This window comes from Stegostoma tigrinum, chromosome 25 (genome assembly GCF_030684315.1).
Source record: "Stegostoma tigrinum isolate sSteTig4 chromosome 25, sSteTig4.hap1, whole genome shotgun sequence".
Lineage (NCBI taxonomy): Eukaryota > Metazoa > Chordata > Chondrichthyes > Orectolobiformes > Stegostomatidae > Stegostoma > Stegostoma tigrinum.
The window spans coordinates 53,015,612-53,040,946 of NC_081378.1; the positions used below are offsets into that span (position 1 = coordinate 53,015,612).

The following is a 25,335-nucleotide window of genomic DNA, read 5'->3' on the forward strand; positions in this document are numbered from 1 at the left end:
AGAGGAGAGTATAGGTGGAGAGGTAGGGAGGGGATAGGTCAGTCCAGGGAAGATGGACAGGTCAAGGAGGCGGGATGAGGTGGTAGGTAGGAAATGGAGGTGTGGCTTGAGATGGGAGGAAGGGATGTTTGAGAGGAAGAACAGGTTAGGGGAGCAGACACAGGCTGGGCCGGTTTTGGGATGCAGTGGGGGGAGGGGATGAGCTGGGCTGGTTGTGTGATGCAGTGGGGGGAGGGGAGAACTGGGCTGGTTTTGGGATGTGGTAGGGGGAAGGGGAGATTTTGAAGCTTGTGAAGTCCACGTTGATACCATTGGGCTGCAGGGTTCCCAAGCGGAATATGAGTTGCTGTTCCTGCAACCTTCGGGTGGCATCATTGTGGCACTGCAGGAGGCCCATGATGGACATGTCGTCTGAGGAATGGGAGGGGGAGTTGAAATGGTTCGCGACTGGGAGGTGCAGTTGTTTGTTGCGAACCAAGCGGAGGTGTTCTGCAAAGCGGTCCCCAAGCCTCCGCTTGGTTTCCCCAATGTAGAGGAAGCCACACCGGGTGCAATGGATACTATATACCACATTGGCAAATGTGCAGGTGAACATCTGTTTGTTATGGAATGTCATCCTGGGGCCTGGGATGGGGGTGAGGGAGGAGGTGTGGGGGCAAGTGTAGCACTTCCTGCGGTTGCAGGGGAAGGTGCCGGGTGTGGTGGGGTTGGAGGGGAGTGTGGAGCGGACAAGGGAGTCGCAGAGAGAGTGGTCTCTCCGGAAGGCAGACAAGGGTGGGGATGGAAAAATGGCTTGGGTGGTGGGGTCGGATTGTAGATGGCGGAAGTGTCGGAGGATGATACGTTGTATCCGGAGGTTGGTGGGGTGGTATGTAAGGACGAGGGGGATCCTCTGGGGGCGGTTGTGGCGGGGGCGGGGTGTGAGAGATGTGTTGCGGGAAATGCATGAGACGCGGTCACGGGCGTTCTCGACCTCTGCGGGGGGCAAGTTGCGGTCCTGGAAGAACGTGGACATCTGGGATGTGCGGGAGTGGAATGCCTCATCTTGGAAGCAGATGCGGCAGAGGCGGAGGAATTGGGAATAGGGGATGGAAATTTTGCAGGAGGGTGGGTGGGAGGAGGTGTATTCTAGGTAGCTGTGGGAGTCAGTGGGCTTGAAATGGACATCAGTTGTGTACATCCCAAAACCAGCCCAGTTCTTCCCCTCCTCCCACTGCATCACAAAACCAGCCCAGCTTGTCTCCTCCTCCCCCCCACCGCATCCCAAAACCAGCTCAGCCTGTCTCTGCTTCCCTAACCTGTTCTTCCTCTCACCCATCCCCTCCTCCCACCTCAAGCCGCACCTCCATTTCCTACCTACCACCTCATCCCGCCTCCTTGACCTGTCCATCTTCCCAGGACTGACCTATCCCCTCTCTACCTCCCCACCTATACTCTCCTCTCTACCTATCTTGTTTTCCCTCCATTTTTGGTCCGCCTCCCCCTCTCTCCATCCCCCTCTCTGATGAAGGGTCTAGGCCCGAAACGTCAGCTTTTGTGCTCCTGAGATGCTGCTTGGCCTGCTGTGTTCGTCCAGCTCCACACTTTGTTGTCTTGGATTCTCCAGCATCTGCAGTTCCCATTATCACATCTTATCAACCTGTCCACTTGCATCATGAACTTACGGACTTTTGCCCCAATGTTCCTCACTTCCTCTACACCTCAGTATTCTCCCATTTATTGAATGTTCCTTTGCCATGTTTGTCCCCCTAAATTCATCACTGCGCACTTCTCTGGCTGACTCCATTTGTCACTGTTCCGCCCACCTGATCAGTCAATTATCTTCTTGCAGCCTCAAGCTATCTTCCTATCACCAATGTTTGTATCATCTGCATGCCCTGGACGTTTAAGTCCAAATCATTAATATGAAGTAGGGGATCTGGAGCTGAACTCTATGAACCCCCAGTGAAACAATCTTCCAGCTGCAGATAAGGGAAATTTTATTGTAGGTGTATTGGTGCTTACTACTTAGCACTGTTGCCTCACAACGCTAAAGATTAGATTCAATTCCACCCTTGGGTGACTGTATAAAGTTTGTACATTCTCCCTGTGTCTGCATTGGTTTCCTCCCCCAGTCCAAAGATGTGCAGGTTAGGTGGATTGGACATGCTAAATTGCCCATAGTATCCAGTGTTGTGTAGGTTAGGAAAATTAGCTATGGAAATGCAGGGTTACAGGGATAGGGTAGGGAGGTGGGCCTGGGTGGGATGCTGTTTGGAAGGGTCAGTGCGGACTCAGTAGACTGCTTCCACATTGTAGGGATTCTATGATTGTTATATTAATAAGGGAAAATTTATTTTTAAATCTTATGTAACATGTGGGACCTTGTCAAAAGCCTTACTAAAATCCATGTAGAGCAAATTGTGTAATTTTGATGACCAACGCAGACATGATGGGCCGAAGGGTACCTTTCCACGCTGTATAAACTCTGTGACTCTGTAGCTGCATTAATCTCATCACTCCAACTTCTTACTTCATCAATAAAGTCAATCAAGTTAGTCAGACACTGTCTCTCGATGTGGCAATTCCATGCTGCTGTCTTTGATTACTTTGAGCCGAAGTAATAGCTTATTCTGTCTCTCAGAAATGAATCCAATAGTTTTTCCTGTTGTCGAGGTTTAACTGACTGGCCTGTAATTATTCAGTTTAACCCTTGCTCCATTTTTAAACAAAGTAACAACACTAGCTATTCCCTAGTCCTCTGGCACCAAATCTGCATCCAGTGGAGGATTGTTGAATGACGGTCAAAGCCTGAGTTTCGACCAAAAACGTCAACTTTTCTGCTAACCCTGCAGCCCAAGGGTATCGATGTGGACTTCACAAGCTTCAAAATCTCCCCTCCCCGGCCACATCCCAAAACCAGCCCAGCTAGTCCCCACCTCCCTACCCACTTCGTCCCATCTCAAGCCCCACCCCCATCTTCTACCCACTAACCTCATCCCGCCTCCTTGACCTGTCTGTCCTCCCTGGACCAACCTATCCCCTCCCTAACTCCCCACCTACATTCACCTTCACTGGTTCCAACCCCACCTCTTTGACCTGTCTGTCTTCTCTCCACATATCTTCTCCTTTATCCATCTTCTATCCGCCTCCCCCTCTCTCCCTATTTATTTCAGAACTGCCTTCCCCTCCCCCATTTCTGAAGAAGGCTCTCGACCTGAAATGTCAACTTTCCTGCTCCTCTGTTGCTGCTTGGCCTGCTGTGTTCATCCAGCTTCACATCGTGTTATCACAATTTCCAGCCTGACTTCTTTTCGCAGCCTGAGGTACATTTCATCTGCTCCTGGTAGAGAGGCCTCTACATGTACATTATTCTTTCCTTAGATATTCCCTTACACTGAATTCATCGATAATACACCTTTAGTTTCTCGATTTTGCTTGCCAGTATTCTTTTGTGCTCTGCCTTTGGCTTTCCTAATTTCCTTTTTTATTTCACCCCTGTATGCTCTCTACTCTTCTCAACTTTTTGCAATTCACATTTCTTAGTGTCTGACATAAGCTTTTCTTTTCTGCTTTATCTTACCTGGCATACTCCTTGACATCTCGGGGTAGGTCTAGATTTGATCATTTCAGTCTTTTACTTTCTGGGACATGTTTACTCTAAATGCCTAATGTCTGTTTGAATGCTACCTTCTACTCCAACACTGATTACCTTCAGTACCTGTTCCCGGTTCACTTTTGCTAAATCGCTCATTAACTTAGTTAAATTGGCCTTACCCCAATTTAGAACTTTAACTCCTGCCCCATCTTTCACCATTTCCATAATTATCATAAAACTGAATTATGATCATTACGACCACAAATGCTCCCCCTTGTCACTGCTACCAGTTGTCCAGCTTCATTTCCTAAAGCTAAGAGAGGGTTGTGAGCCGAGATGACAGTGACTGTTCTTGACTTTAAAACTGCATTTGACCAATTGTGGCTTCAAGGAACCTGAGCAAGACTGAAGTGAATGGGTATCGAAGGGAAACTTTCCAGTGGTCGAAGTCATTTCTGGCAAAATGGAAGACAGTTGTGGTTGTTGGAGGTCAGTCATCTCAGTTCCAGGAAATATATCACCATTCCTTCAATGTTGCTGGTTCAAAATCCTGGAACTCCCTCTCTAATAACATTGCAGACTCACAAGGTGCAGCAAATGAAATCTAGCAGCTCAAGGAGGCAGCTCACTACCACCTTCTCAAGGGAAATTAGAGATGGGCAATAAATGCCCAGCCAATGACTCCCATATCCCATGAATAATAAAAAATGTCCCAAACTCTGCATTATATCATTGAAGTAGTCAAAACATTTCTTCGGAATGAAACTCAAGAATTCTGTTCCCTCCATTCCTTCTAAACCAAGCCCTAAAACTATCTCAATTGATGTTGGGATTGTAAATTCGCCTACTATTACTGCCTTATGAATTTTGCAGTGCTCAGAGATTTGCTACATTTTTGTTTTATTGATCTCCCTCTGACTGTTTTGGGTCACTTGCAGTAGTGTAACTGCCTCAATTTTCCTTCTAATCTCCTTTGCTCAATTGATATGTCCTCATCTGATGATCCTTCCACTTATCATTTTCCTCATAGATGTCATTTTCCTTCCACAAAAATTGCTAGTGCCCTCCTTTTTAATGACCCTTGATTTTTTTTCTAAAATTTCTGTATCCAGGAATATGGAGTTACCATTTCTGTCCCTTTTTAAGCCATGTTTCTGCAATAGCATAATATTTTTATGAGATCACTAGTGTCTAGGTATTGGTGAGCTCAAGTTGGTTGGACATCTGGTTTGCGATGCAGATTGATGCTAAAAGTGTGAGTTCAATACCACATTGGCTGTGGTTACCATAAAGGTTACCCTCGCCTGACGTGTGGTGACCCTCAGTTTAAACCACCGCCAAGTTACCTCTCTCTCTAATGAAACAGCAGCGTTGTGGTCCAATAAGACTATTATTAGTGTCTACTGCAAAAGACAGGGTACTCCAGTAACCAGTATAGTCACTGTTGTAAGGTAGCCAATGTGGCAGCTAATGTTCAATACCAAGCTCCCATTATAATAAAATGTGAGGCTGGATGAACACAGCAGGCCAAGCAGCATCTCAGGAGCACAAAAGCTGACGTTTCGGGCCTAGACCCTTCATCAGAGAGGGGTTGGGGAGAGGGAACTGGAATAAATAGGGAGAGAGGGGGAGGCGGACCGAAGATGGAGAGTAAAGAAGATAGGTGGAGAGAGTGTAGGTGGGGAGGTAGGGAGGGGATAGGTCAGTCCAGGGAAGACGGACAGGTCAAGGAGGTGGGATGAGGTTAGTAGGTGGATGGGGGTGCGGCTTGGGGTGGGAGGAAGGGATGGGTGAGAGGAAGAACCGGTTAGGGAGGCAGAGACAGGTTGGACTGGTTTTGGGATGCACTGGGTGGAGGGGAAGAGCTAGGCTGGTTGTGTGGTGCAGTGGGGGGAGGGGACGAACTGGGCTGGTTTAGGGATGCAGTTGGGGAAGGGGAGATTTTGAAACTGGTGAAGTCCACATTGATACCATAAGGCTGCAGGGTTCCCAGGCGGAATATGAGTTGCTGTTCCTGCAACCTTCGGGTGGCATCATTGTGGCACTGCAGGAGGCCCATGATGGACATGTCAGCCTAGTTTCTGTGCTCAGACCCCTGGAGTCAGATTTGAATGAGAATGCAGTCCTACAGCTAAGCCCACAAACTTAGCTTACATAATTCAAATTGACCATCCAGCCCAGTATTAATGAAGTGCTATTTTGCCTGTAAAGTACTCTGGGATGTCCTGACAGGGTGATTAATATCATGTAAATGCATCTTCTTCTTTTGCCTGAGCAAAATGATTTACTTTCAGATGCAGATTGCAGACTGGATAAAGTGTCTGATCTATTGCAATATGTCCACAGATATTCCTGAATGAATACAATCAGGTTCCTTTCGAAGCTCTGATCTACCTTACGGGAGAGTGTAACTATGGCGGCCGTGTGACAGACGATCATGATCGACGGCTCCTCCTCAGCCTCCTGGAGAACTTCTACTGTCAAAGTGTCATCAGTGATGATTGCTACAAATTCTCCAACAGCGGCATCTACCTCATCCCCAGGGGAAACAGCTATGAGAGTTATTTGGAATACATAAAACAATTACCTCTCAATGCAAATCCAGAGGTACAATTAGAGGCTGTGAGACTAGGGTGGGTGGAGTTTAAGGACTAAGGGTGAATGAAATTGGCCAGACTTAATCATTTTGGAGAGGTTGTTGTCGTATTTAATATCATTTATTTATGTGCATGCTTATTCCCATTTGCCATCTAGACAGGGTGACATGCTAGTTATGGAGGATGACTGCAGCAGCTTCTCCTGCACAGTCCCGGAGGGAAACAATTCTGTTCCTCCTGACCCATAAGCAGTGCTGGAAAGGCACTTTGCCACTCATATGCACCCTCTCCAAAATCTCATTCATTAAATAGTGGAGTGGTAATGGGAACTGCAGATGCTGGAGAATCCAAGATAATGAAATGTGAGGCTGGATGAACACAGCAGGCCCAGCAGCATCTCAGGAGCACAATAGTGGAGCCCAGAATAACAACAGTGAATAAGATGGATCCTTTTAGATTGGTTCAGTGCTGACCTTGGTCTAGACTATACATATCTTTTCACGTGTCTAGTCAGTTTCTCCGATTCATGTCTTGTTCAGGTCTTTGGGTTGCACGAAAATGCAAATATCACTAAAGAACAGAAGGAGACACAGAGGCTTTTTGATGGGATCCTGAGCACACTGCCCAGAGAGGTGAGCCCTGCCTTATTCAGATGCATATGTTTTTGATCTGTGTGAGTACAGTTCTGTGAGTGACAGCTCCATCTAGCAGTAGCTTGTTTCTTACTCATGGTGCTGTTATTCTAACAGATGATACAAGACTGTCACCCTGTGGGTACACAACACACTTGAAGAAAAATCTGCCCGACACTTAGACAAAAATGCTCAGCTTTATTCTTCAAATGGAAATCTACCTGCTAGAACAATGGCCATCATCAGAACCGTCAATTGTTATCTGTGAAACAACAGTTATGTCATATAAGATTAGATGGTTCAGATTAAACAATGTGAATAACTGAAAGGTCACAGAGCACTGTAAAATCTCAAGCAGCCACATGAGCTGCTCAATCGAATTTCAACCTCCATTATTATCCCTGAGGAATATGTACACTGCATTTACATTCTGAGTTCAAGTGACAATGGTAGCAGTCCAGGATGCACAATTCAGGTCTTCATCTTGCAGGGATTTAGTATAGCAACATTTCACTTGAATAGTGGAGATATCTGGATGTTTGACAAGAGGAGGAGACAATAGTCTCTGAATTGCAAACTGTTTCTTGCTTGCAGGTCAGTGGAGGAGACAGATCGTCATCTGAGATCATGCAGGAACTGGCCACAGATATTCTATCCAAAATCCCACCTGACTTTGTAATGGAGGATGTGATGGTGAGAAATGGTACACATTTGTAATGCTGGAAGCTCTGCTCTGTAATTTTGGCTCAGAAAGTGAAATTGTTGTCATGGCTAATGGGTTATTTTTCAGGTTGGCAACCTGTAACTATTGGAATTCCAAAGGGATCAGTGCTGGAAACACAACTCTTTCTAATATATATTGACTTGGAGGAAGGAAGTGAATGCACTGTCGCCAAATTTGCAGATGGCACAAAAATAGGTTGAAAGGCAATTTGTGAAAGGGATGCAGTTTACAGAGAGATAATGAGGGGTTAAGTAAGTGGGCAAGGAGTTGGCAAAAAGGATATAATGTGGGAAAATTTGAATTTGTTCATTTTGGAAGATAGACCGAATGAACAAGCTATTATTTAAATGGAGAAAAACCACAGAAGGCTGCAACACAAAGAGACTCTGAGAACTTGTGCACAAAAGTCTAAAATGGAGCATACGCAGTAACCAGGACAACTAATGGAAAAGTAGCCCTTATTACAAGGGGGTTGGAGGATAAGGGAACACGATAAAAGTATAAGACTTAATTCTTGCTGCAGCTGTACAAGGTGCTGGTGAGACCACTTCTGGAGTGCATGAGCAGTTCGGTTCCCTTATTAAAGGAAAAATATCATTTCACTGGAGGCAGTTCGGAGAAAGCTCATTAGGATGATCCCTGGTATGGACAGTAGCTTGAGCAAAGGATAAACAGGGTGGGACACTACTGACTGGAGAATGAGATGTGATCGCATTGAAATATATAGGATTCTTAACAAGCTTGACAGGTAAATGCTGAGAGGATGTTTCCCTCATGGGAGAGTCTGGGATCAGAGGACAGAACATTTCCTGGGTCTCTGGATTAACAGTCCAGCGATAATATCACTAGGCCATTGCCTCCCCTTATACTGCAATCCACTCTCTTTCAGTCTGTCAATGAATTAGAATATCTGTAACCTGTACATTCTCAGGAACACCTTCCTCACTAGAGGCCTATTGTGAAACTGAACACTTTTTAATATTATGCATTTTCTCACAAATGTTTTCCAAATATCTCCAATCCTTTAGTTTCCCAATCATTACTTGAATCTCTTTCTCCTCCAAATGTCATTGGAAGAAGACAAGCTATTCAGCCCCCTGAATCTGATCCTTCATTCACTAAGTTCTAGTCTGATCTGCATCTGAAGTTCATTTACTGACCTAGATTATGTATTCCCAAATATCTTCTCCAAAAAATATCTATCAATCACAGGATTGATATTCTGAAATATTTCTGGGGAAAGTTTCAAATTTCAATTCCTTCTTTACATTGAAAAGTCTTGACATTGGCTTCAATTTCAAACTAAGCTGTTTAGAAGCAATGTTCCTTCCTTGTTCTGAACTTCTCCAACCAAGGAACTATTTTAACACCATCACTCTGAGCAGGCCGTAGGGCCTGTTTCCACACTGTAGGGATTCTATATAATCTATAATCTATATAATCATTCCACTATTTGTGACTGTAATTCTAGCTATCTAAAGTTTTGGCAAACATTGGAGCTTGGGTTGTGGGTGAGGTTGTTGACTTGCTCGCCAAGCTGGCTTGTTCTTGTTCAGACAGTTAATCACCATCAGTGACATCATCAGTGGAGCCTCCAATGAAACAATGTTATTCTACTCCACTTAGCATTTATACTGACTGGTCCTTATGGTGAGTAGTGTAATTTCTGGTTTTGTATATTGTGTTCAACTCTGTATGTTTGTTGACTGCATTTCAGGTGGAGAACCATGCCTTTAGGAATTCCTATGCATGTCTATGTTTGGCTTGGGTTACTATGGGTACCTTGTCCCAGCTAAACTGATGGCCTTCACTGTCTGAGTTCTTTCATTCTCAAAAAAGTTTTAATTGTCTGTGCCCAAAGCTTACCAGAGGACTGGAGGACAGGTAATGTGGTTCCATTTTAGGAGAAGAGTGATAGAGAAAGACCAGAGAATTATAGACCAGTACATCTCACATCGGTAGCAGGAAAAGTAGTGAAGGAGAAAATTAATCTCTTTTTAGAGAGGCAAGGGTTGATTAGGAATCATCAGTGTGGCTTTGTCAAAGGGAGGGCATGCCTAAAAAAATCTAGTGGAATTTTTCAAGGAGGCGACCAAGTGTTTGGATGAGATAAGGGCAGTTGATGTAGTTTATATGGATTTCAGCAAGGCCCTTAACAAGGTCCCAAATGGAAGACTGATAAAAAAGGTAAAAGAACATGGGATCCAGGGTAACTTGTCTTGTTAGATCCAAAACTGGCTTAGTACCAGGAGACAACAGGTAGCAATAAAGGCCATTTTTGTGACTGAAGGTTGGTATCCAGTGGCATACCACTTGGATCATGCTGGATCCTTCATTGTCTATATTAATCATAAATGATACAGATGTAAATGTGGGAGGAGGAGATGATACATAAATTTGTGGATGACACAAAGTTTGGTTAGTGGTTGACAGTAAGAAAGAAGGTGTTAAGTTATAGGAGGATAGAAACAAATTGGCCAGATGGCAGGTTGGCGGCATATAGAATGTAACCTTGATTAATGTGAAGTGATGCACTTTGGAAGAAGAAACAAGACAAAGGAGCACTCAGTGAATGGCAGGACACCAGGAAGCGCAGAGGAACAGAGGGATCTTGAGGCACTTATCCAAAGATTCCTGAAGAAAGCAGGAGAAGTTAATAGGGCAGGTAAGAAGATATACAAGGCATAGATTATAAGAGAAGTGGGGTTAGATTGGTGCTGTACAGAGCTTTGTACTCCAGTTATGGCTTAACCAATGTGCAGCCCGGTCATACACGGTAGGAAAGATCTGATTGTACTGGAAGAAGTACAGAGGAGATTTATCAGGATGTTGCCTGGGATGGAGCATTTCAGCGATGAAGAGCGACTGGATAAGCTCAGGATGTTTTCTTTGGAGCTGAGACACTTAAGAATGGACCTGGTAGAGGGATATAAGATTGAAGGGCACGAATTAGGTGAATAGAAAACATCTGTTCCCTTGGTCAGAGGGTCAATTATAAGCAGGCATCATTTTAAAGTGAAAGGTTTTTGGGGGGATCCGACTATAATACCATTAGAAATAGGAACAGGAATATGACCTTCAGCCCCTCGAGCCTGCTCCACCATTCAGTAGGATCATGGTTCTAAGGTTTTAGAGTAGATTTGTAGCTGGGGTTGTGGATTTTGTGGCTGGTTAGCTCACTGAGCTGGTTCGTTGTTCCGTAGATCTGATCCAACACTCCTCACTTCCATTTTCCTGCCCTTTCCCCATAACCCTTGATTCGCCAACTGATCAAGAATCTATTTAGCTCAAATTTAAATATACAAAAAGTATCTGCCCATGCATCTCTCTCTCTCTCTCTGTGGCAAGAAGTTCCAAATGCTCTCAACCCTCAGAGAGAAAAGAATTATCCTCACCTCAGTCTTAAACTGACCCCCTTTTATTCTGAGGCTACGACCTCTGGTCTTAGGTTCTCCTGGGAAGGGAAACATCTTCTCAGCATTCACCTTGTCAAGTACCTTACAAAACATCTTATGTCTCAATGAGATCACCTCTTATTCTTCTGAAGTACAGTCCCAACCTGTTTAATCTTTGCTCCTAAGACAATCCCTCCATATGAAGCATCATTCTTGTGAACCAAATTTGAACTACCGCAAGTGTAACAATATCTTTTCTTAAATAAGGAGATAAAAAGTGCTCCCAGTACTCCAGGTGTGCTCTCTCCAGCATCTTGTATAGTTGCAGTAAGGAGGAAAAGCTTTCTACCCAGAGGGTGCGAAGAATAGTTGATGTGAGAAACCTCACAACCCTTTTAAAAAGTACTTTGATGAGCACTTGAAGTGACATAAATTAAGAGGCGAGATTATACAAATTGTGTCTATTTTCTTTAATGTTTAGAAGTTTAATGGTGCTCTGATCAAAGTCTTCAAGATATTAATAGGAAAAGACAAGGTAGATAATGATAAACTGGTCGGGGATTCTCGAACTGGAGACACTGTCTGAGAATTAGGGCGAGACCATTCAGGAGAGATGTTCAGAAGTACTTCTACATACAAAGGGTGGTAGATGTTTGGAATTCTCTTCCACAAACATCAGTGAATGCTGGATCAGTCGTTAATTTTAAATCTGAGTTAGTTCATTTTTTTGTTAAGCTAAGGTATTAAGGTCCAAACACAAATATATTGAGTCAGGTTACCAATCAGCCATGATTTTACTGAATGGTGGAACAGGCTCAAGGGGCTGAATTGGCCTTCTCCTGTTCCTAAAGTCAGGAAAATGAATGTCCATTGAATACTGCGGAATGTGATGAGTTAGATCCAAAACTGGCTCAGTGACAGGAAACAAAGGTCATAATCAATTAATGTTTTTTATGAAGGGAAGTGGTTTCCAGTGCTGTTCCCTCAATGTTGGGATGCTTTCTGTTTGTGGCACATATTAATGATTTAGGCTGAAATGAGGATGACACAATTAGAAAATTTGCAGATCACACATAAGTTAGCCGGGTAGTTGACAGTGAAGAGGATGGCTGTCAACTGCAGGAATGTATCACAGGTTTGGCACAATGTGCAGAAAAGTGGCAAATGGAATTCAGTCTGGGGAAAATGGGATGTAATGCATTTGGGAAGTTCAAAGGAAGCAAGGGAATATGTAATATACAGAAGGATATTGAGAGGAGTAGAGCAAGTGAGAGAGTCTGGAATGCATGTCCACGGGTTTTGAAGGTGTTGAAAAAGATAAATAAGGTAGTAAAGAAGGTATATGGGATACTTTCTTTTGTTGTGAAAGGTCATGAATACTACAGCAGGAATGTAATACTAGATTTGACATTGGAGGGCTCCTGTGGCACACAGGTACTGTTCCTACCTCTGGGCCAGAAAGCCTTGATTCAAATTTCACTGCTTGAGAGATGTATTGTAACATATCTGAACAGGTTGATTAAAAATCTCTAAGATGCAAGCCACAACTGGAATTTTGCATACAGTTATGTCACTGCATTACTGGAGAGAGTACAGAGAAGAATGTTGCCGGACCTTGAAAGTTGCAGCTTTGAGAACAAATTGGATAGGTTATGGCTGTGTTCATTAGAACAGAGGGGTCTGAGAAATGACTTCTTTGGACTTGACAAAATAATGAGGGGCTTGGATAAAGTGAACAGGGAAGAGCTGTTTCCCCTCCTGGAGAGGTCAATTACTAGAGGGCAGAGATTTTAAATGATTGTTAGAAGATTCGAGGGGACACAAGAAAATACCTTTTCAACCAAACAGTGATGGTTGTATGGAATTAGCTGCCACAATTGATCGTTGAAATAGAAACTCTCGACTCATTTTGGAAGAACCTGGATCTGCCCTGAAGCACTTAAGCTGCAAGTGTCTGGATCAGGCACTGTATTGTGGGATTAGAAATGGACAAATAGCTTATTTAGCTGGCACAGACACGATGGACTGAATGTCCTCCTTCTGTGTCGTAAACTTTCCATTGTTTTGTCTGCTTGTGTTTTCCTTTCTCATGACTTTGTTTATCTTACTACTGTTTCATTTTACCTGACTCATATTTCTATTTAATTCACAGAGTAAATACCCAACCAAGTACAGTGAGTCAATGAACACAGTGCTGGTACAGGAACTGCTTCATTTTAACCGTCTGATATCCATTATCAGAACCAGTCTGACAGACATCAATAAAGCAATTCAAGGTTTGATTTTCATGTCCAGCCAGCTTGAAGATATCTTCAACAGCATGATTGTAGGCAAAGTAAGTTATTCCGAGAATCAAAACCTACTAGAGTCATTTTATTCTTGGGAGATTGTAGGAAAAGGTGGGCAGCAGATGAGGAATCTGTCAGCATGGATTTCTAAAGGGAAAATCATACTTAACTAATTTCTGGAACTCTTTAAAGAGGCTCAATGAGGGTTAAGCTGTTGATGAGGTGTACACAGATTTCCAGTAGGTGTTTGATACAATGCCACATAACAAACCTGTGAGGCCAAGTTATAGGTCACAATATAAAGGGGATAGTGGCAACACAGATGCAAAATAGGCTGTGATTGGAAGCAGAACAAAATGGTTAATAGATCATTTCTGGGCTGGCAGAAGGTTTGTAGTTGAGTTGGCAAGGGGCCGATATTGGGACCTTTGCTTTTCCTGATATATATTAATGATCTAGATCTGGACTATCTTCTGTGCCATAACAACTGTGATTCTGTAATCTGTTCTAGTCCCCCTCCCTGTCACTCTCCTTGTCCTCATCCCACTAACCCTCCCCAACACATTGTCACTAGTGGATAATGTGGGGTTCATGTTATCAGTATTGGATTATGACGACAAGTGTGCAATTCACATTGCCACAAGTGGATAATAGAGATAGTGTGAAGATTACATTGTCACAAATGAATAATGGAGTTTTTGTTTTGAAAATGTTACTAATGGAGAATGGAGACATTTTGGGATTCACATTGTCAAAATGGATAACGGAGACACTGTGGAGTTCGTATTGTCACTAATGGATAACTGAGACAGCGTAGAGTTCATGACGCTAAAGAATAATGGAGATATGGAGTTCATATTGTCACCAATGGGTAATTGAAATTTCACATTTATCAATGGTGCATACTACAGACAATGTGGAGTTTACACTGTCACCACTGGACAATGGAGACAGCATGGAGTTCACATTCAGTTGTTCAATTGCTCACAGAGCCGATTGTTCCTTGGTGTGCAGACATTCAGTTACCGTTCTTGGCAACATCATCAGTGCAACCTCTAATCAAAGCTTTGGTGTTCTGCTCTGTTCCAAATTTATATGATTCTCTAGTGTGGTGGGCCTCGTCACTTCTGGGTCTGATTTTTTTTAAAGTGGTCTGTATACGTGGTCTATTTCTGCGTGTTTGTTAAAGTCCCATGTTCAGAACCAAGCCTCTAGAAATTCACTTACTTGTCTATTGCTTGCTTGTCCCAGTATAGTCACTTTGTCCGATGGCCCTGCTTGTCTGTGTGTATCAAGACAAGTGAATATTGGTTGCGTCTTTTTATTGCCAGCTGGTGTTTATGTACCCTGGTCGTCAGTTTCCTCCCTGTTTGTCCAATGTAATGTTTATTGCACGTGCTGCATGCGATTCATATATCAGGTTACTCCTGTTTACTGTCAGTATGAGGTCTTTAGTCTTTAATAACATTTGATGCAGTGTTGATGTAAGTTTCTGTGCAATCATGATCCTATGCGGTCTAAGGAGTCTGGGTGTCATTTCTGATATATTTTTGTTGTACGGTAGAATTACAAGTGACTTCTGTTGTACGGTGTCCTCTGACTGTCGTTTGTTTTGTAGGCATGGATGGACGGAACATCTTGGATATCTGTTGTCAGTAAATACTTTGCGCGGGGGTTCCTCTTCCATTCTCTGGATTTCTGGAGTATTGCAGTGCACTATGGCTCATTTTAAAGTATCTTCATGCAGCTCTGTTTGTATATGGTAGCCTGGTTTCTACTGAAGTGAAGGATTTAGTCTGTGTGTGTGGCCTTCCTGTACACTTGGGTCCGGAACTTGCCATTAGTCAGTCTCTCTACCATTACATCTAATGGGAGCAGGTTGTTCTTTTCTTCCTCTCTAGAGAATTTTGATGCTTGCAACGATGTTGTTAACAAGTTGGTGGGTTTCTCCTACTTTTGTGCGTTTGATTATTACGAATGTGTCTTCCACGTATCTTACCCACAGTTTCAGTTGGATTATAGGAAGGGCTGTGTGTTCCAGTCTCTGCATCACTGCATCCACGATGAGACCTGAGAGGGGTGATCCCATCAGTGTGCCGTTGATCTGTCTGTATATCTGACTGTTGAATGTGAAGTGCGTTGTCAGGCATAAATCTAGTATTTCAGAAAGCTGTCCTTGCTGATGTTGTTGCTGGTGTTCAGTTTCAGTGCTCCTGACCCTTCTAGTAATGCGACCGTTATGTCTCTCTGGCTAATGGTATGCCAATGGACGTAAACAGTGCTGTAACACCGAAGGAGATATGATTTCATCCTCATTAATTTTTGTGTCCTGTGTGAGCTGTGTGAGAAATTCTTTGGCCGAAGGGATTGGGTGTGGGGATCTGCTAATCAGGTGTTTAGACTCCATTGTAATTCCCTCGCTAGCTTGTGTGTAGGTATACCTGGTAAGGAGACTATTGGTCGGAGTGGGATTCCAGGTTTGTGTACCTTACGGAGTCAGTAGAAGTGGGGGTTGTTTGAGCCATTGGGTTTCATTCTGATATATTTGGTGCTAGAGATCTCTCCTGTGCTAGTGATCTCTCCTGCGCTAGTGATCTCTCCTGCATGTTTCAGTTTCTTCAGCATCTGGGTTATCCTGTCCTCTAGCTATGGTGTGGAGTCTGATGCCACCTGTTGGTATGTGGCTATATCCGCGAGCACAGCCTGAGCTTTCTCAATAAAAGTCTGTTCTGTACAGGAATACTGTCATTTGTCTTCTGGTAGGATTGTGATGTTTTTATTATTTTTCTGTCCTTCTAGGGCCTTTTTGCTGTGCTGAAGGTATCTGACAACTGAATGTGAACTCCACGCTGTCTCCATTGTCCAGTGACGGAATGGAAACTCCACATTGTCTGTGTTATACACCACTGATAAATGTGAAATCTCCATTATCCATTGATGACAATATGAATTCCATATCATCTCCAACATTTCTTTCGCATTGTGCACGTCACAGTGTCTCCATTATCCAGAACAGAGAATGTGAACTCTACACTGTCTCCATTATCCATTAGTGACAATACGAACTCCACACAGTCTGTTCAGGACCATTATCATTCATCCTTTTGTCTGCTGGTAGGATTGCGATGGTTTTAACCTTCTTCAATCCTTCTAGGAGCTTTCTCTCTGCTGTGCTGAAGGTGTATGACAGCTGAGAGAAAGGCTCCACAAGGACTGAAGAATAATAAAGACATCATAAGCCTACCAGCAGACAAAAGACAAATGACAGTTGCCCTAGTTAGATCAGATGACATTGAGAAAGCACAGGCACTGCTCGCAGATATAGCCACATACCAACAAATGGCATCAGAACCCACACCATAGCTAGAGAACACGATAACCCAGACGCTCAAAAAACTGAAACATGCAGGAGAGATCACTAGCACCGACTACATCAGAATGAAACCTAATGGCTCAAACACCCCCCACTTCCACAGACTCCCTAAGGTACACAAACCTGGAATCCCACTCAGACCAATAGTCTCCTTACCAGGCATACCTGCACACAAGCTAGCGAGGGAATTACAATGGAGATGACACGAAGATTGGTGGAGTAGCAGATAATGAAGGTGACTGTCGGAGAGTGCAGCAGAATATAGATAGATTCGATAGTTGGGCGGAGAAATGGCAGATTGCCTTCAACCCAGGCAAATGCAAGGTGATGCATTTTGGATGATCTGATTCAACAGCAAACTACGCGGTAAATGGTAAAGCCCTGGCGAAAATTTGATACACAGAGACATCTGGGTGCTCAGGTCCATTATACCCTGAAGGTGGCAACGCCGGTCAAGATCAAGTCAACTCAAGTCAAATCACTGTCAACAGTGATCAAGAAGGCATACGGCATGCTTTCATTCATTGGATGGGGTATTGAGTACAAGAGTTGGCAGGTCATGTTACAGTTGTATAGGACTTTGGTTCGACCACATTTAGAATATTGCATACAGTTCTGGTCACCACATTACTAAAAGGGTGTGGATGCTTTGGAGAGGGTGCAGAGGAGGTTCACCAGGATGTTGCCTGGCATGGAGGGTGCTAGCTATGAATAGATGTTGAGTAGATTAGGATTATTTACATTAGAAAGACAGAAGTTGAGGGGTGACCTGTTTCAGTTCTACATAACCATAAGAGGTATAGACATGGTGGATAGCAAGATGATTTTTCCCAGGGTGGGGGACTCAGTTACTAGGGGTCACGATTTCAAGGTGAGAAGGGAAAGGATTAAGGGAGATATGGGTGGAAAGTTATTTACACAGAATGGTGGTACACAGAAGGTTGGTGTCTGGAACGCGTTGCCAGCGGAGGTGGGAGAGGCAGGCATGACAGCGTCATTTAAGATGTATCTAGACAGATACATGAATGGGCAGGGAGCAGAGGGATACAGATCCTTGGAAAATAGGCAACAGGTTTAGATAAAGGATCTGAATTGGTACAGATTTGCAGGGCTGAAAAGGCCTGTTCCTGTGCTGTAATATTCTTTGTTCTTTGTTCTTTGAGATTAAACACCTGATTAGTAGTTCCCCAAACTCAATCCATTCGGCCAAAGAATTTCTCACACAGCTCAGGGACACAAAAATTAATGAGGATGAAGTCATATCTCTTTCAATGTTACAGCACTATTTACGTCCTTTGGCATACCATTAGCCAGAGAGACACAATGGCCACATTACTAGAAGAGCCAGGAATGCTGACCCTGAACACCAGTAACAACATCAGCAAGGACAGCCTTCTGAAATACTAGATTTATGCTTGACAATGCACTTCACATTCAACAGTCAGATATATGAACCGATCAATGGCACACTGATGGGATCACCCATCTCAGGTCTCATCAAGCAGTGGTGCAGAGACTGGAACACACAGCCCTTCCTATAATCCAACTGAAACTGTGGGTAAGATAAGTGGAAGACACATTCATAATAATCAAACGCACAAAAGTAGGAGAAACCCACCAACTTGTTAAAAACATCATTGCAAGCATCAAATTCTCTAGAGAGGAAGAAAAGAACAACCTGTAATAACAAAGTGTAGAGCTGGATGAACATAGCAGGCCAAGCAGCATCTTAGGAGAACAGGGTCTAGGCCCAAAATGTCAGCTTTTGTGCTCCTAAGTTGCTGCTTGGCCTGCTGTATTCATCCAGCTCTACATTTTGTTGTCTTGGATTCTCCAGCATCTACAATTCCAATATTCCCTGATACAAAGAACAACCCGCTCCCATTCTTGTATGTAATGGTAGAGAGACTGACTAATGGCAAATTCCGGACCCAAGTATACAGGAAGTCCACACACACAGACTAAATCCTTCACTTCAGTAGAAACCAGACCACCATACACAAACAGAGCTGCATGAAGACACTTTAAAATGAGCCATAATGCACTGCAATACTCCAGAAATCCAGAAAATGGAAGAGGAACCCCTGAGCAAAATATTTACTGACAATAGACACCCAAGATGTTTCATCCGTCCATGCCTACAAAACAAACGACAGTCAGAGGACACGGTACAACAGAAGACACTCATAACTCTATCCTACAATAAAAAATATATCGGAAATGACACCGACTCCTTAGACCGCTTAGGATCATGATTGCATAGAAACTTACATCAACACTGTGTCAAATGTTATCAAAGACTAAAGACCCCATACTGACAGTAAACAGGACTAACATGATATATGAATCCCATGCCGCACGTGCAATAAACATTACATTGGACAAACAGGGAGGAAACTGACGACCAGGGTACACAAACACCAGCTGGCAATAAAAAGACGCAACCAATATTCACTTGTCTTGATACACACAGACAATGAGGGCTATCGGTTTGACTGGGAGAAGCGAACAATAGACATGCAAGGGATTTTCTGGGGGCCTGGTTCCATTAACAAACACATAGAAATAGACCCGTATACAGACCACTGCTTAAAAACAGATCCAGAAGTGACAAGACCCACCACACTAGAGGATCATATAAATTCGGAACGAAGCAGAACACCAACACTTTGATTATTGGTCACACTGATGCTGTTGCCTGAAATGGTAAATGAAACATCTGCACACCACGGAACAACCAGCTCAGCGAGCAAATGAACATCTGCATCCACAACCCCAGCTACAAATTTTCACTAAGACCTTAAAAGCCTGCAGGTGGGGTTCACATTATCACTAATGAATAATGGAGACAGTGTGAGGTTCTCTTTGTCACTAATGGATAATGGAGATAAAGTGGGTGCCACAGAATTGCATCTGAATTTTGTCCTCTGCTTGAATTTGCAGGTGCCCTCCATGTGGTCAGCAAAGTCCTATCCATCACTGAAACCTCTGGGCAGCTTCATCACTGACCTCCTCTCCAGAATTCAGTTCTTTCAGGTACAGATATAAGCAGGTCTTTTTATAACAAGATCTCTGTCAGGAATACTCTTTATATACTTGTCCACATCAGTGTCCTCCTTTACGATTCTCCTTAAACCTATCTCTATAACAGTGCCTTTTTTGGATCATTGTGAAGTTATCTCTGAATATACTCATCTGACTGTCATCGTGAATTAGAAACACAATATAAAGATATTTGTGTCTATTTTAAACTCTTCTATGTTTTAATGTATTTCAGACCTGGATTCATAAAGGAACCCCAGTTGTTTTCTGGATCTCTGGATTTTACTTCACCCAGAGCTTCCTGACAGGTGCTATCCAGAACTATGCACGGAAATATCGAATCCCAATAGATCATCTGGGCTTCCAGTTCGATGTGACTGACCAGGATCATGACATGCCAGCTCCACCAGTAACTTTCCAATTGCAACGCAAACATTTTCATTGAACCACATCTATTTTCTACAATGTATCGCTGATCCTCAGTCACTTTTTGATCATGTCTTGATTCCCCAGGGTCGAAATATGCGTCAGTCTACAGCGCGGCCTCATATTCAAACCCTACAGTCTAATTGTACATTGGCCACACTGTAGGGACCTGAATTCCTTCCTCATTTCCCGATCATGTCGCATCACTTCAGTGGAAGCCTCAGGAAATTTCCAGATGAGCAGCAGATATTCCGGAGGAACTCATGAGAGTTAATGCTGTTAAGAGCCCACGTTTGGGACACACTCTCCACACAATCTCAATAACCTGCTGCTGATTAAATTGCAGAACATTACTCCAAACACATTTGGGGAAGATTGAAGCCATTCTTTTCCATCACTGTCGCCAAATCAATTTCCTAGAAACTGACACAGTCCCTCTCCCTGTCCTAGCTGAACCAGAATATTCACCAACTTGACATCCAGAATTGACCTTCTGATTGTATATCTGCTCCATCACATCACGAGCTGTTCATACTTCAATTCCCTCACCCATCTCCACAGTGCGGCAACTCCCCTGCTGTTTCATCCCTCATCCATAACTTAGAAAATCAAGGAATCTGCATTCAGTACAGTACAGGGTGGGAATCTGCTGGGCTGCCATCTAGGTGAGGCTTTCTCACTTTCCTGCTCCCCACTACCTCATGCCATGCCTCCAACCTGCATCTCCACAGAGCAGTGAAACAGCAGCTTGGCATCAACCTGATCCTGAGCTTTGTGGGGAGTTCTGAGACCCTCCTTTCCAGCATGCAACTAGAAGCACAGGCAGAAGCCACTCAGTATCAGAGAGCTGCAGTGGAACCTCAGACTGATGCAGACACACTTGGACTGCAGTCATCATGGCTGTGCATGTCAGAGCTACAAGTGACTGGCAGTACCCAGCAAACCATACCCCGACGCATTGCTACAACTACTGGTCCAGGGGCAAGGAGCATGAGGAGTTACAGTGCCGCAGTGGAGCTTCTCTCTCTCTCAGAATGAAATTTTCACCCTCCCGCTCCTGCAACCCTCCCATTTGCCAATTAGTCAGCTAGGCCAGATTGATGTTGCCCATACTGAGGTATGCCAGTCCAAAGCTGGTCCCTCTGGATCCAGAGCTGGGTGTCCAGCAAAGTGCCCTGCAATTTCCCCTGGTCATAGACAGCAGGCAGGCTGCAGTCACTGAGGAAGCACAGCCAGGGAGCATGAAAAAAGACAAACCTACACGGAAAACAAACTCTAACAGCATTCTTCAGTTGACTGTACACTGTCCGAAAGCTCTGATTCCATTAATATGCCTAGGTTACACTGTCAGTTGACCACACTCCTAACTTTGGCTCATGCTCAGATGTTGATAAGAAGGTCTTTGCAGGGACAAGAGGACAGAGTTTACCATTGTCACTTCCAGTGCACTGTTCAATGTTGTCTGGTTTCATTCCTTTTATTAGACCTTGTAGCAACTTGATACAACTGAGTGCCTTGCTGGGCCATGTCAGAGGGTACTTAAGAATCAACCACATTGCTGAGGGTCTGCAGTCATGTGTAGGACAGAATGGAGAAGGACTGCAGACTTCCTTCCCTGAAGAAGATCAGTGAACCAAATGACAATGGTTTCACAGTTATCACTAGATTAATACGCTCGGAATCAATTCAAATTCTACTGTTTGTCCTGGTGCAATTCCAACCCATGTACCCCAGGACCCTGGATTACTAATCTAGTGATAATACCATGTTCGCTTTGTAAATATGACACACATCGTTGCTTTATTTTTCACCCTAGGTTGATGGAGTTTATATTAATGGTCTTTACATGGAAGGTGCGAAATGGGATCGGAAGAAACACAAGATTGGAGAATCACTTCCCAAAGTTCTCTATGACAATCTACCAATTGTATCCTGACCTTTGATTGTTTTAAACATGTTTATAAATGTTTCACAGAGTTCAGTTAAGACAAGGTTTTCAATGTACCAACTTTCTTCTTCATTCGTCAGTATTGCCGACCAAACCAGTCATTATCACCTTTCCCCAATTATTCAGTCTGAAAATTTAAGCCAGTGAAAGCAGTGTAAGACAAGCAGCAGCTCTGTCCTGGATTGTAGATTTCAAGCCTGTTGAGTGCTGTTAGACAGTATTCCAACACAGTAAAAGGTGAGATAACAAGGTGTAGAGCTGGATGAACACTGTAGGCTGAGCAGCATCAGAGGAACAGGAAAGCTGACGTTTCGGGCCTAAAACAATAGTCAGTCCACAGCTTGAATATTGTGCACAGTCCTGGAAACCACATTATGGGAAGGTCGTGAGGTCAGGGCAGAGAGGCACTTGGAAAGGTAAGTGAGTGCTATTTAAGTACTTACCTCAAAGCCAGCGGTCCTTTTTGCAGCGGAGAGCGGCGCGAGCCAGGCAGACGTGAGGTCAGGGCAGAGAGACAGTTGGGAAGGTAAGCGAGTGTTATTTAAGTAGGTTTGTTCTCGGCCCCAGGTCCTACACAGTAGGGCCTCCCTCCCAACCTCCTCCTCTAACCTAATTCACAGTCCACAAACTCACAGCAAAAAACAAGGGTTGAGGGAAGTGCCTGGTGAGTAAAGTGCGAGTCTTTGGCTCAGGAGTTTTTGGCGAAGAGGCAAAGTGAGGAGATTATGCCACTGTTGAAGAGGGAGAAGACACGACTGCCAAGCTGATTCAGTGTGCTGCGTGCATGATGTGGGAGGTCAGGGACACTGACGATGTTTCTGGCTCCTATAGCTGTGGTAAGTGTGTACACATTCAGCTTCTGAAGGAGGTTGTTGCAGCCCTGAAGAAAGAACTAGATGACCTTAGGCTCATCCGAGAGAACGAGAATTTTCTGGACAGGACCTTCAGCGAGGTCATTACACCGAGGATGCTTGAAGAGAGAAGGGGAATGTCGATGACGAAGGAAGACATGAATGAAGTACAAGAGATCCCAGGGAAGCACCTATTGTAAACAGGCTGACTGTCTTGGAAACTGTCGAGACAGACAACAATGCCAGTCCGAGAGGTGGACAGGTCTGCGAGTCAAAAATTGGTGTAGAGGCGAGCCGAGCCGAGAAGTCAGACATCACGGAGAGCTGTGGTAATAGGGGACTCCATAGTGAGAGGGGCTGTCAGGGGTTTCTGCGGCAACAGGCGAGATTTGAGGATGGTGTGTTGCCTTCCTGGTGCCAGGATCCAGGACGTCACTGATAGAGTGCAGGGAATGCTCAAGGACGAAGGTGAAGAGCCAGAGGTGGTGGTGCATGTCGGCGCTAATGATGTCAGGAAGAAAAGGAGGGGCATTCCACAGCGGGACTTCAGAGAACTCGGAAGAAGGCTGAAAAGCAGGACTTCCAGGGGGGTTATCTCCAGTTTGCTTCCAGTTCCTTGGGCTAGAGAGGGCAGGAACAGAGAGATAATGGACTTGAACTTCTGGCTGAGGGACTGGTGCCAGAATCAAGGATTTAAATTCTTGGATCACTGGAGTATGTTTTGGGGGAAGGATAAATTGTACAAGAGGGACAGGTTGCATCTTAATAGGTGGGGGAACCAGCATTCTGGCAGGCAGGTTTGCCACTGCAACACAGGTGTGTTTAAACTAAGTAAGGGGGGGGAGGGGCCAAACTGGAAATTAAGAATCAAGTTAAAGGGAAAGTGAGAATAAGAGAAGTTAAGAAAGACAACAGAATCAACAGAGCAGAAAACTCAAGAAGGGATCGTACAGTATGGCCAAGTGAAATAGGGTTTGACAGGAAGGGTGAGGGGAGAAACAAATTAAAAATATTATATATGAATGCACAAAGCAGAAGAAATACGGTGGATGAGCTTGAGCCTCAGTTGGAAATTGGCAAGTATGATGTTGTGGGGATAACTGAGATGTGGCTTCAAGTGGACAGGGCCTGGGAAATGAATATTCAAGGCTATACTTGCTATCGAAAGGACAGACTGGTGGGCAGAGGGGGTGGGGTGGCCCTGTTGGTGGGGAATGATATTCAGTCCCTTGCGAGGGGGGACATAGAATCAGGAGAGGTAGAGTCAGTATGGATAGAGCTGAGAAATTCTAAGGGTAGAAAGACCCTAATTGGAGTTATCTACAGGCCCCTAAGCAGTACTCAGGATGTCGGGTGCAAGTTGAATCAAGAGTTGAAATTGGCCTGTCGCAAAAAGTATCACTATAGTTGTTATGGGAGATTTCAACATGTGGGTAGACTGGGAGAATCAGGATGGTACTGGACCACAAGAAAGGGAGTTTGTGGAGTGCCTCCGAGATGGATTCTTAGAACAGCTTATACTGGAGCCTACCAGGGAGGAGGCAATTCTGGATCTGGTGTTGTGCAATGAACCGGATTTGATCAGGGCCCTCGAAGTAAAGGAGCCATTAGGAGGTAGTGACCATAATATGATAAGTTTTAATCTGCAGTTTGAGAGGGAGAAGGGAGAATCGGAAGTGTCAGTATTGCAGTTGAATAAAGGGAACTATGGAGCTATGAGGGAGGAGCTGGCCGAAGTTCAATGGTACAATACCCTAGCAGGGATGGCAGTGGAACAACAATGGCAGGTATTCCTGGATATAATGCAGAAGGTGCAGGATCAGTTCATTCCAAAGAGGAAGAAAGATCCTAAGGGGAGGCAGGAGCAGCTGTGGCTGATGAGGGAAGTTAAGGACTGTATAAAGATAAAAGAGATGAAGTATAACATAGCAAAGATGAGCGGGAAGCCAGAGGACTGGGAAGTTTTTAAAGAGGAACAGCGGATAACTAAAAAGGCAATACACAGAGAAAGAATGAGCTATGAAGGAAAACTGGCCAAAAATTTAAGGAGGATAGTAAAAGCTTTTTTAGGTATGTGAAAAGAAAAAAAAGGTTAAGACTAAAATTGGGCCTTTGAAGTCAGAAACGGGTGAATTTATTATGGGGAACAAGGAAATGGCAGAAGAGTTGAATAGGTACTTTGGATCTGTCTTCACTAGGGAAGACACAAGCAATCTCCCAGATGTAATAATGACTGAAGGACCTAGGGTAATGGACGAACTGAAGGGTATTTATATTAGGCAGGAAATGGTGTTGGATAGACTGTTAGGTCTGAAGGCCGATAAGTCCCCGGGACCTGATGGTCTGCATCCCAGGGTATTTAAGGAGATGGCTCTAGAAATTGTGGATGCATTGGTAATTATTTTCCAAGGTTCTATAGATTCAGGATCAGTTCCTGCGGATTGGAGGGTGTCAAATATTGTGCCACTTTTCAAGAAAGGAG

General features: G+C 44.1%; 1 protein-coding gene across 1 annotated transcript in view; it reads left to right on the forward strand.

The window, feature by feature from the left end:
• The window catches only part of LOC125463128 (dynein axonemal heavy chain 3-like), a 556,635-nt gene that overhangs the window by 521,361 nt on the left and 9,939 nt on the right, over positions 1–25,335 (forward strand). Inside the window, 7 exon segments of the mRNA XM_059654753.1 lie at positions 5,924–6,184; positions 6,714–6,806; positions 7,401–7,499; positions 13,078–13,260; positions 19,530–19,622; positions 19,864–20,037; positions 21,871–21,981. Coding sequence (XP_059510736.1) covers positions 5,924–6,184; positions 6,714–6,806; positions 7,401–7,499; positions 13,078–13,260; positions 19,530–19,622; positions 19,864–20,037; positions 21,871–21,981 — 1,014 coding nt within the window.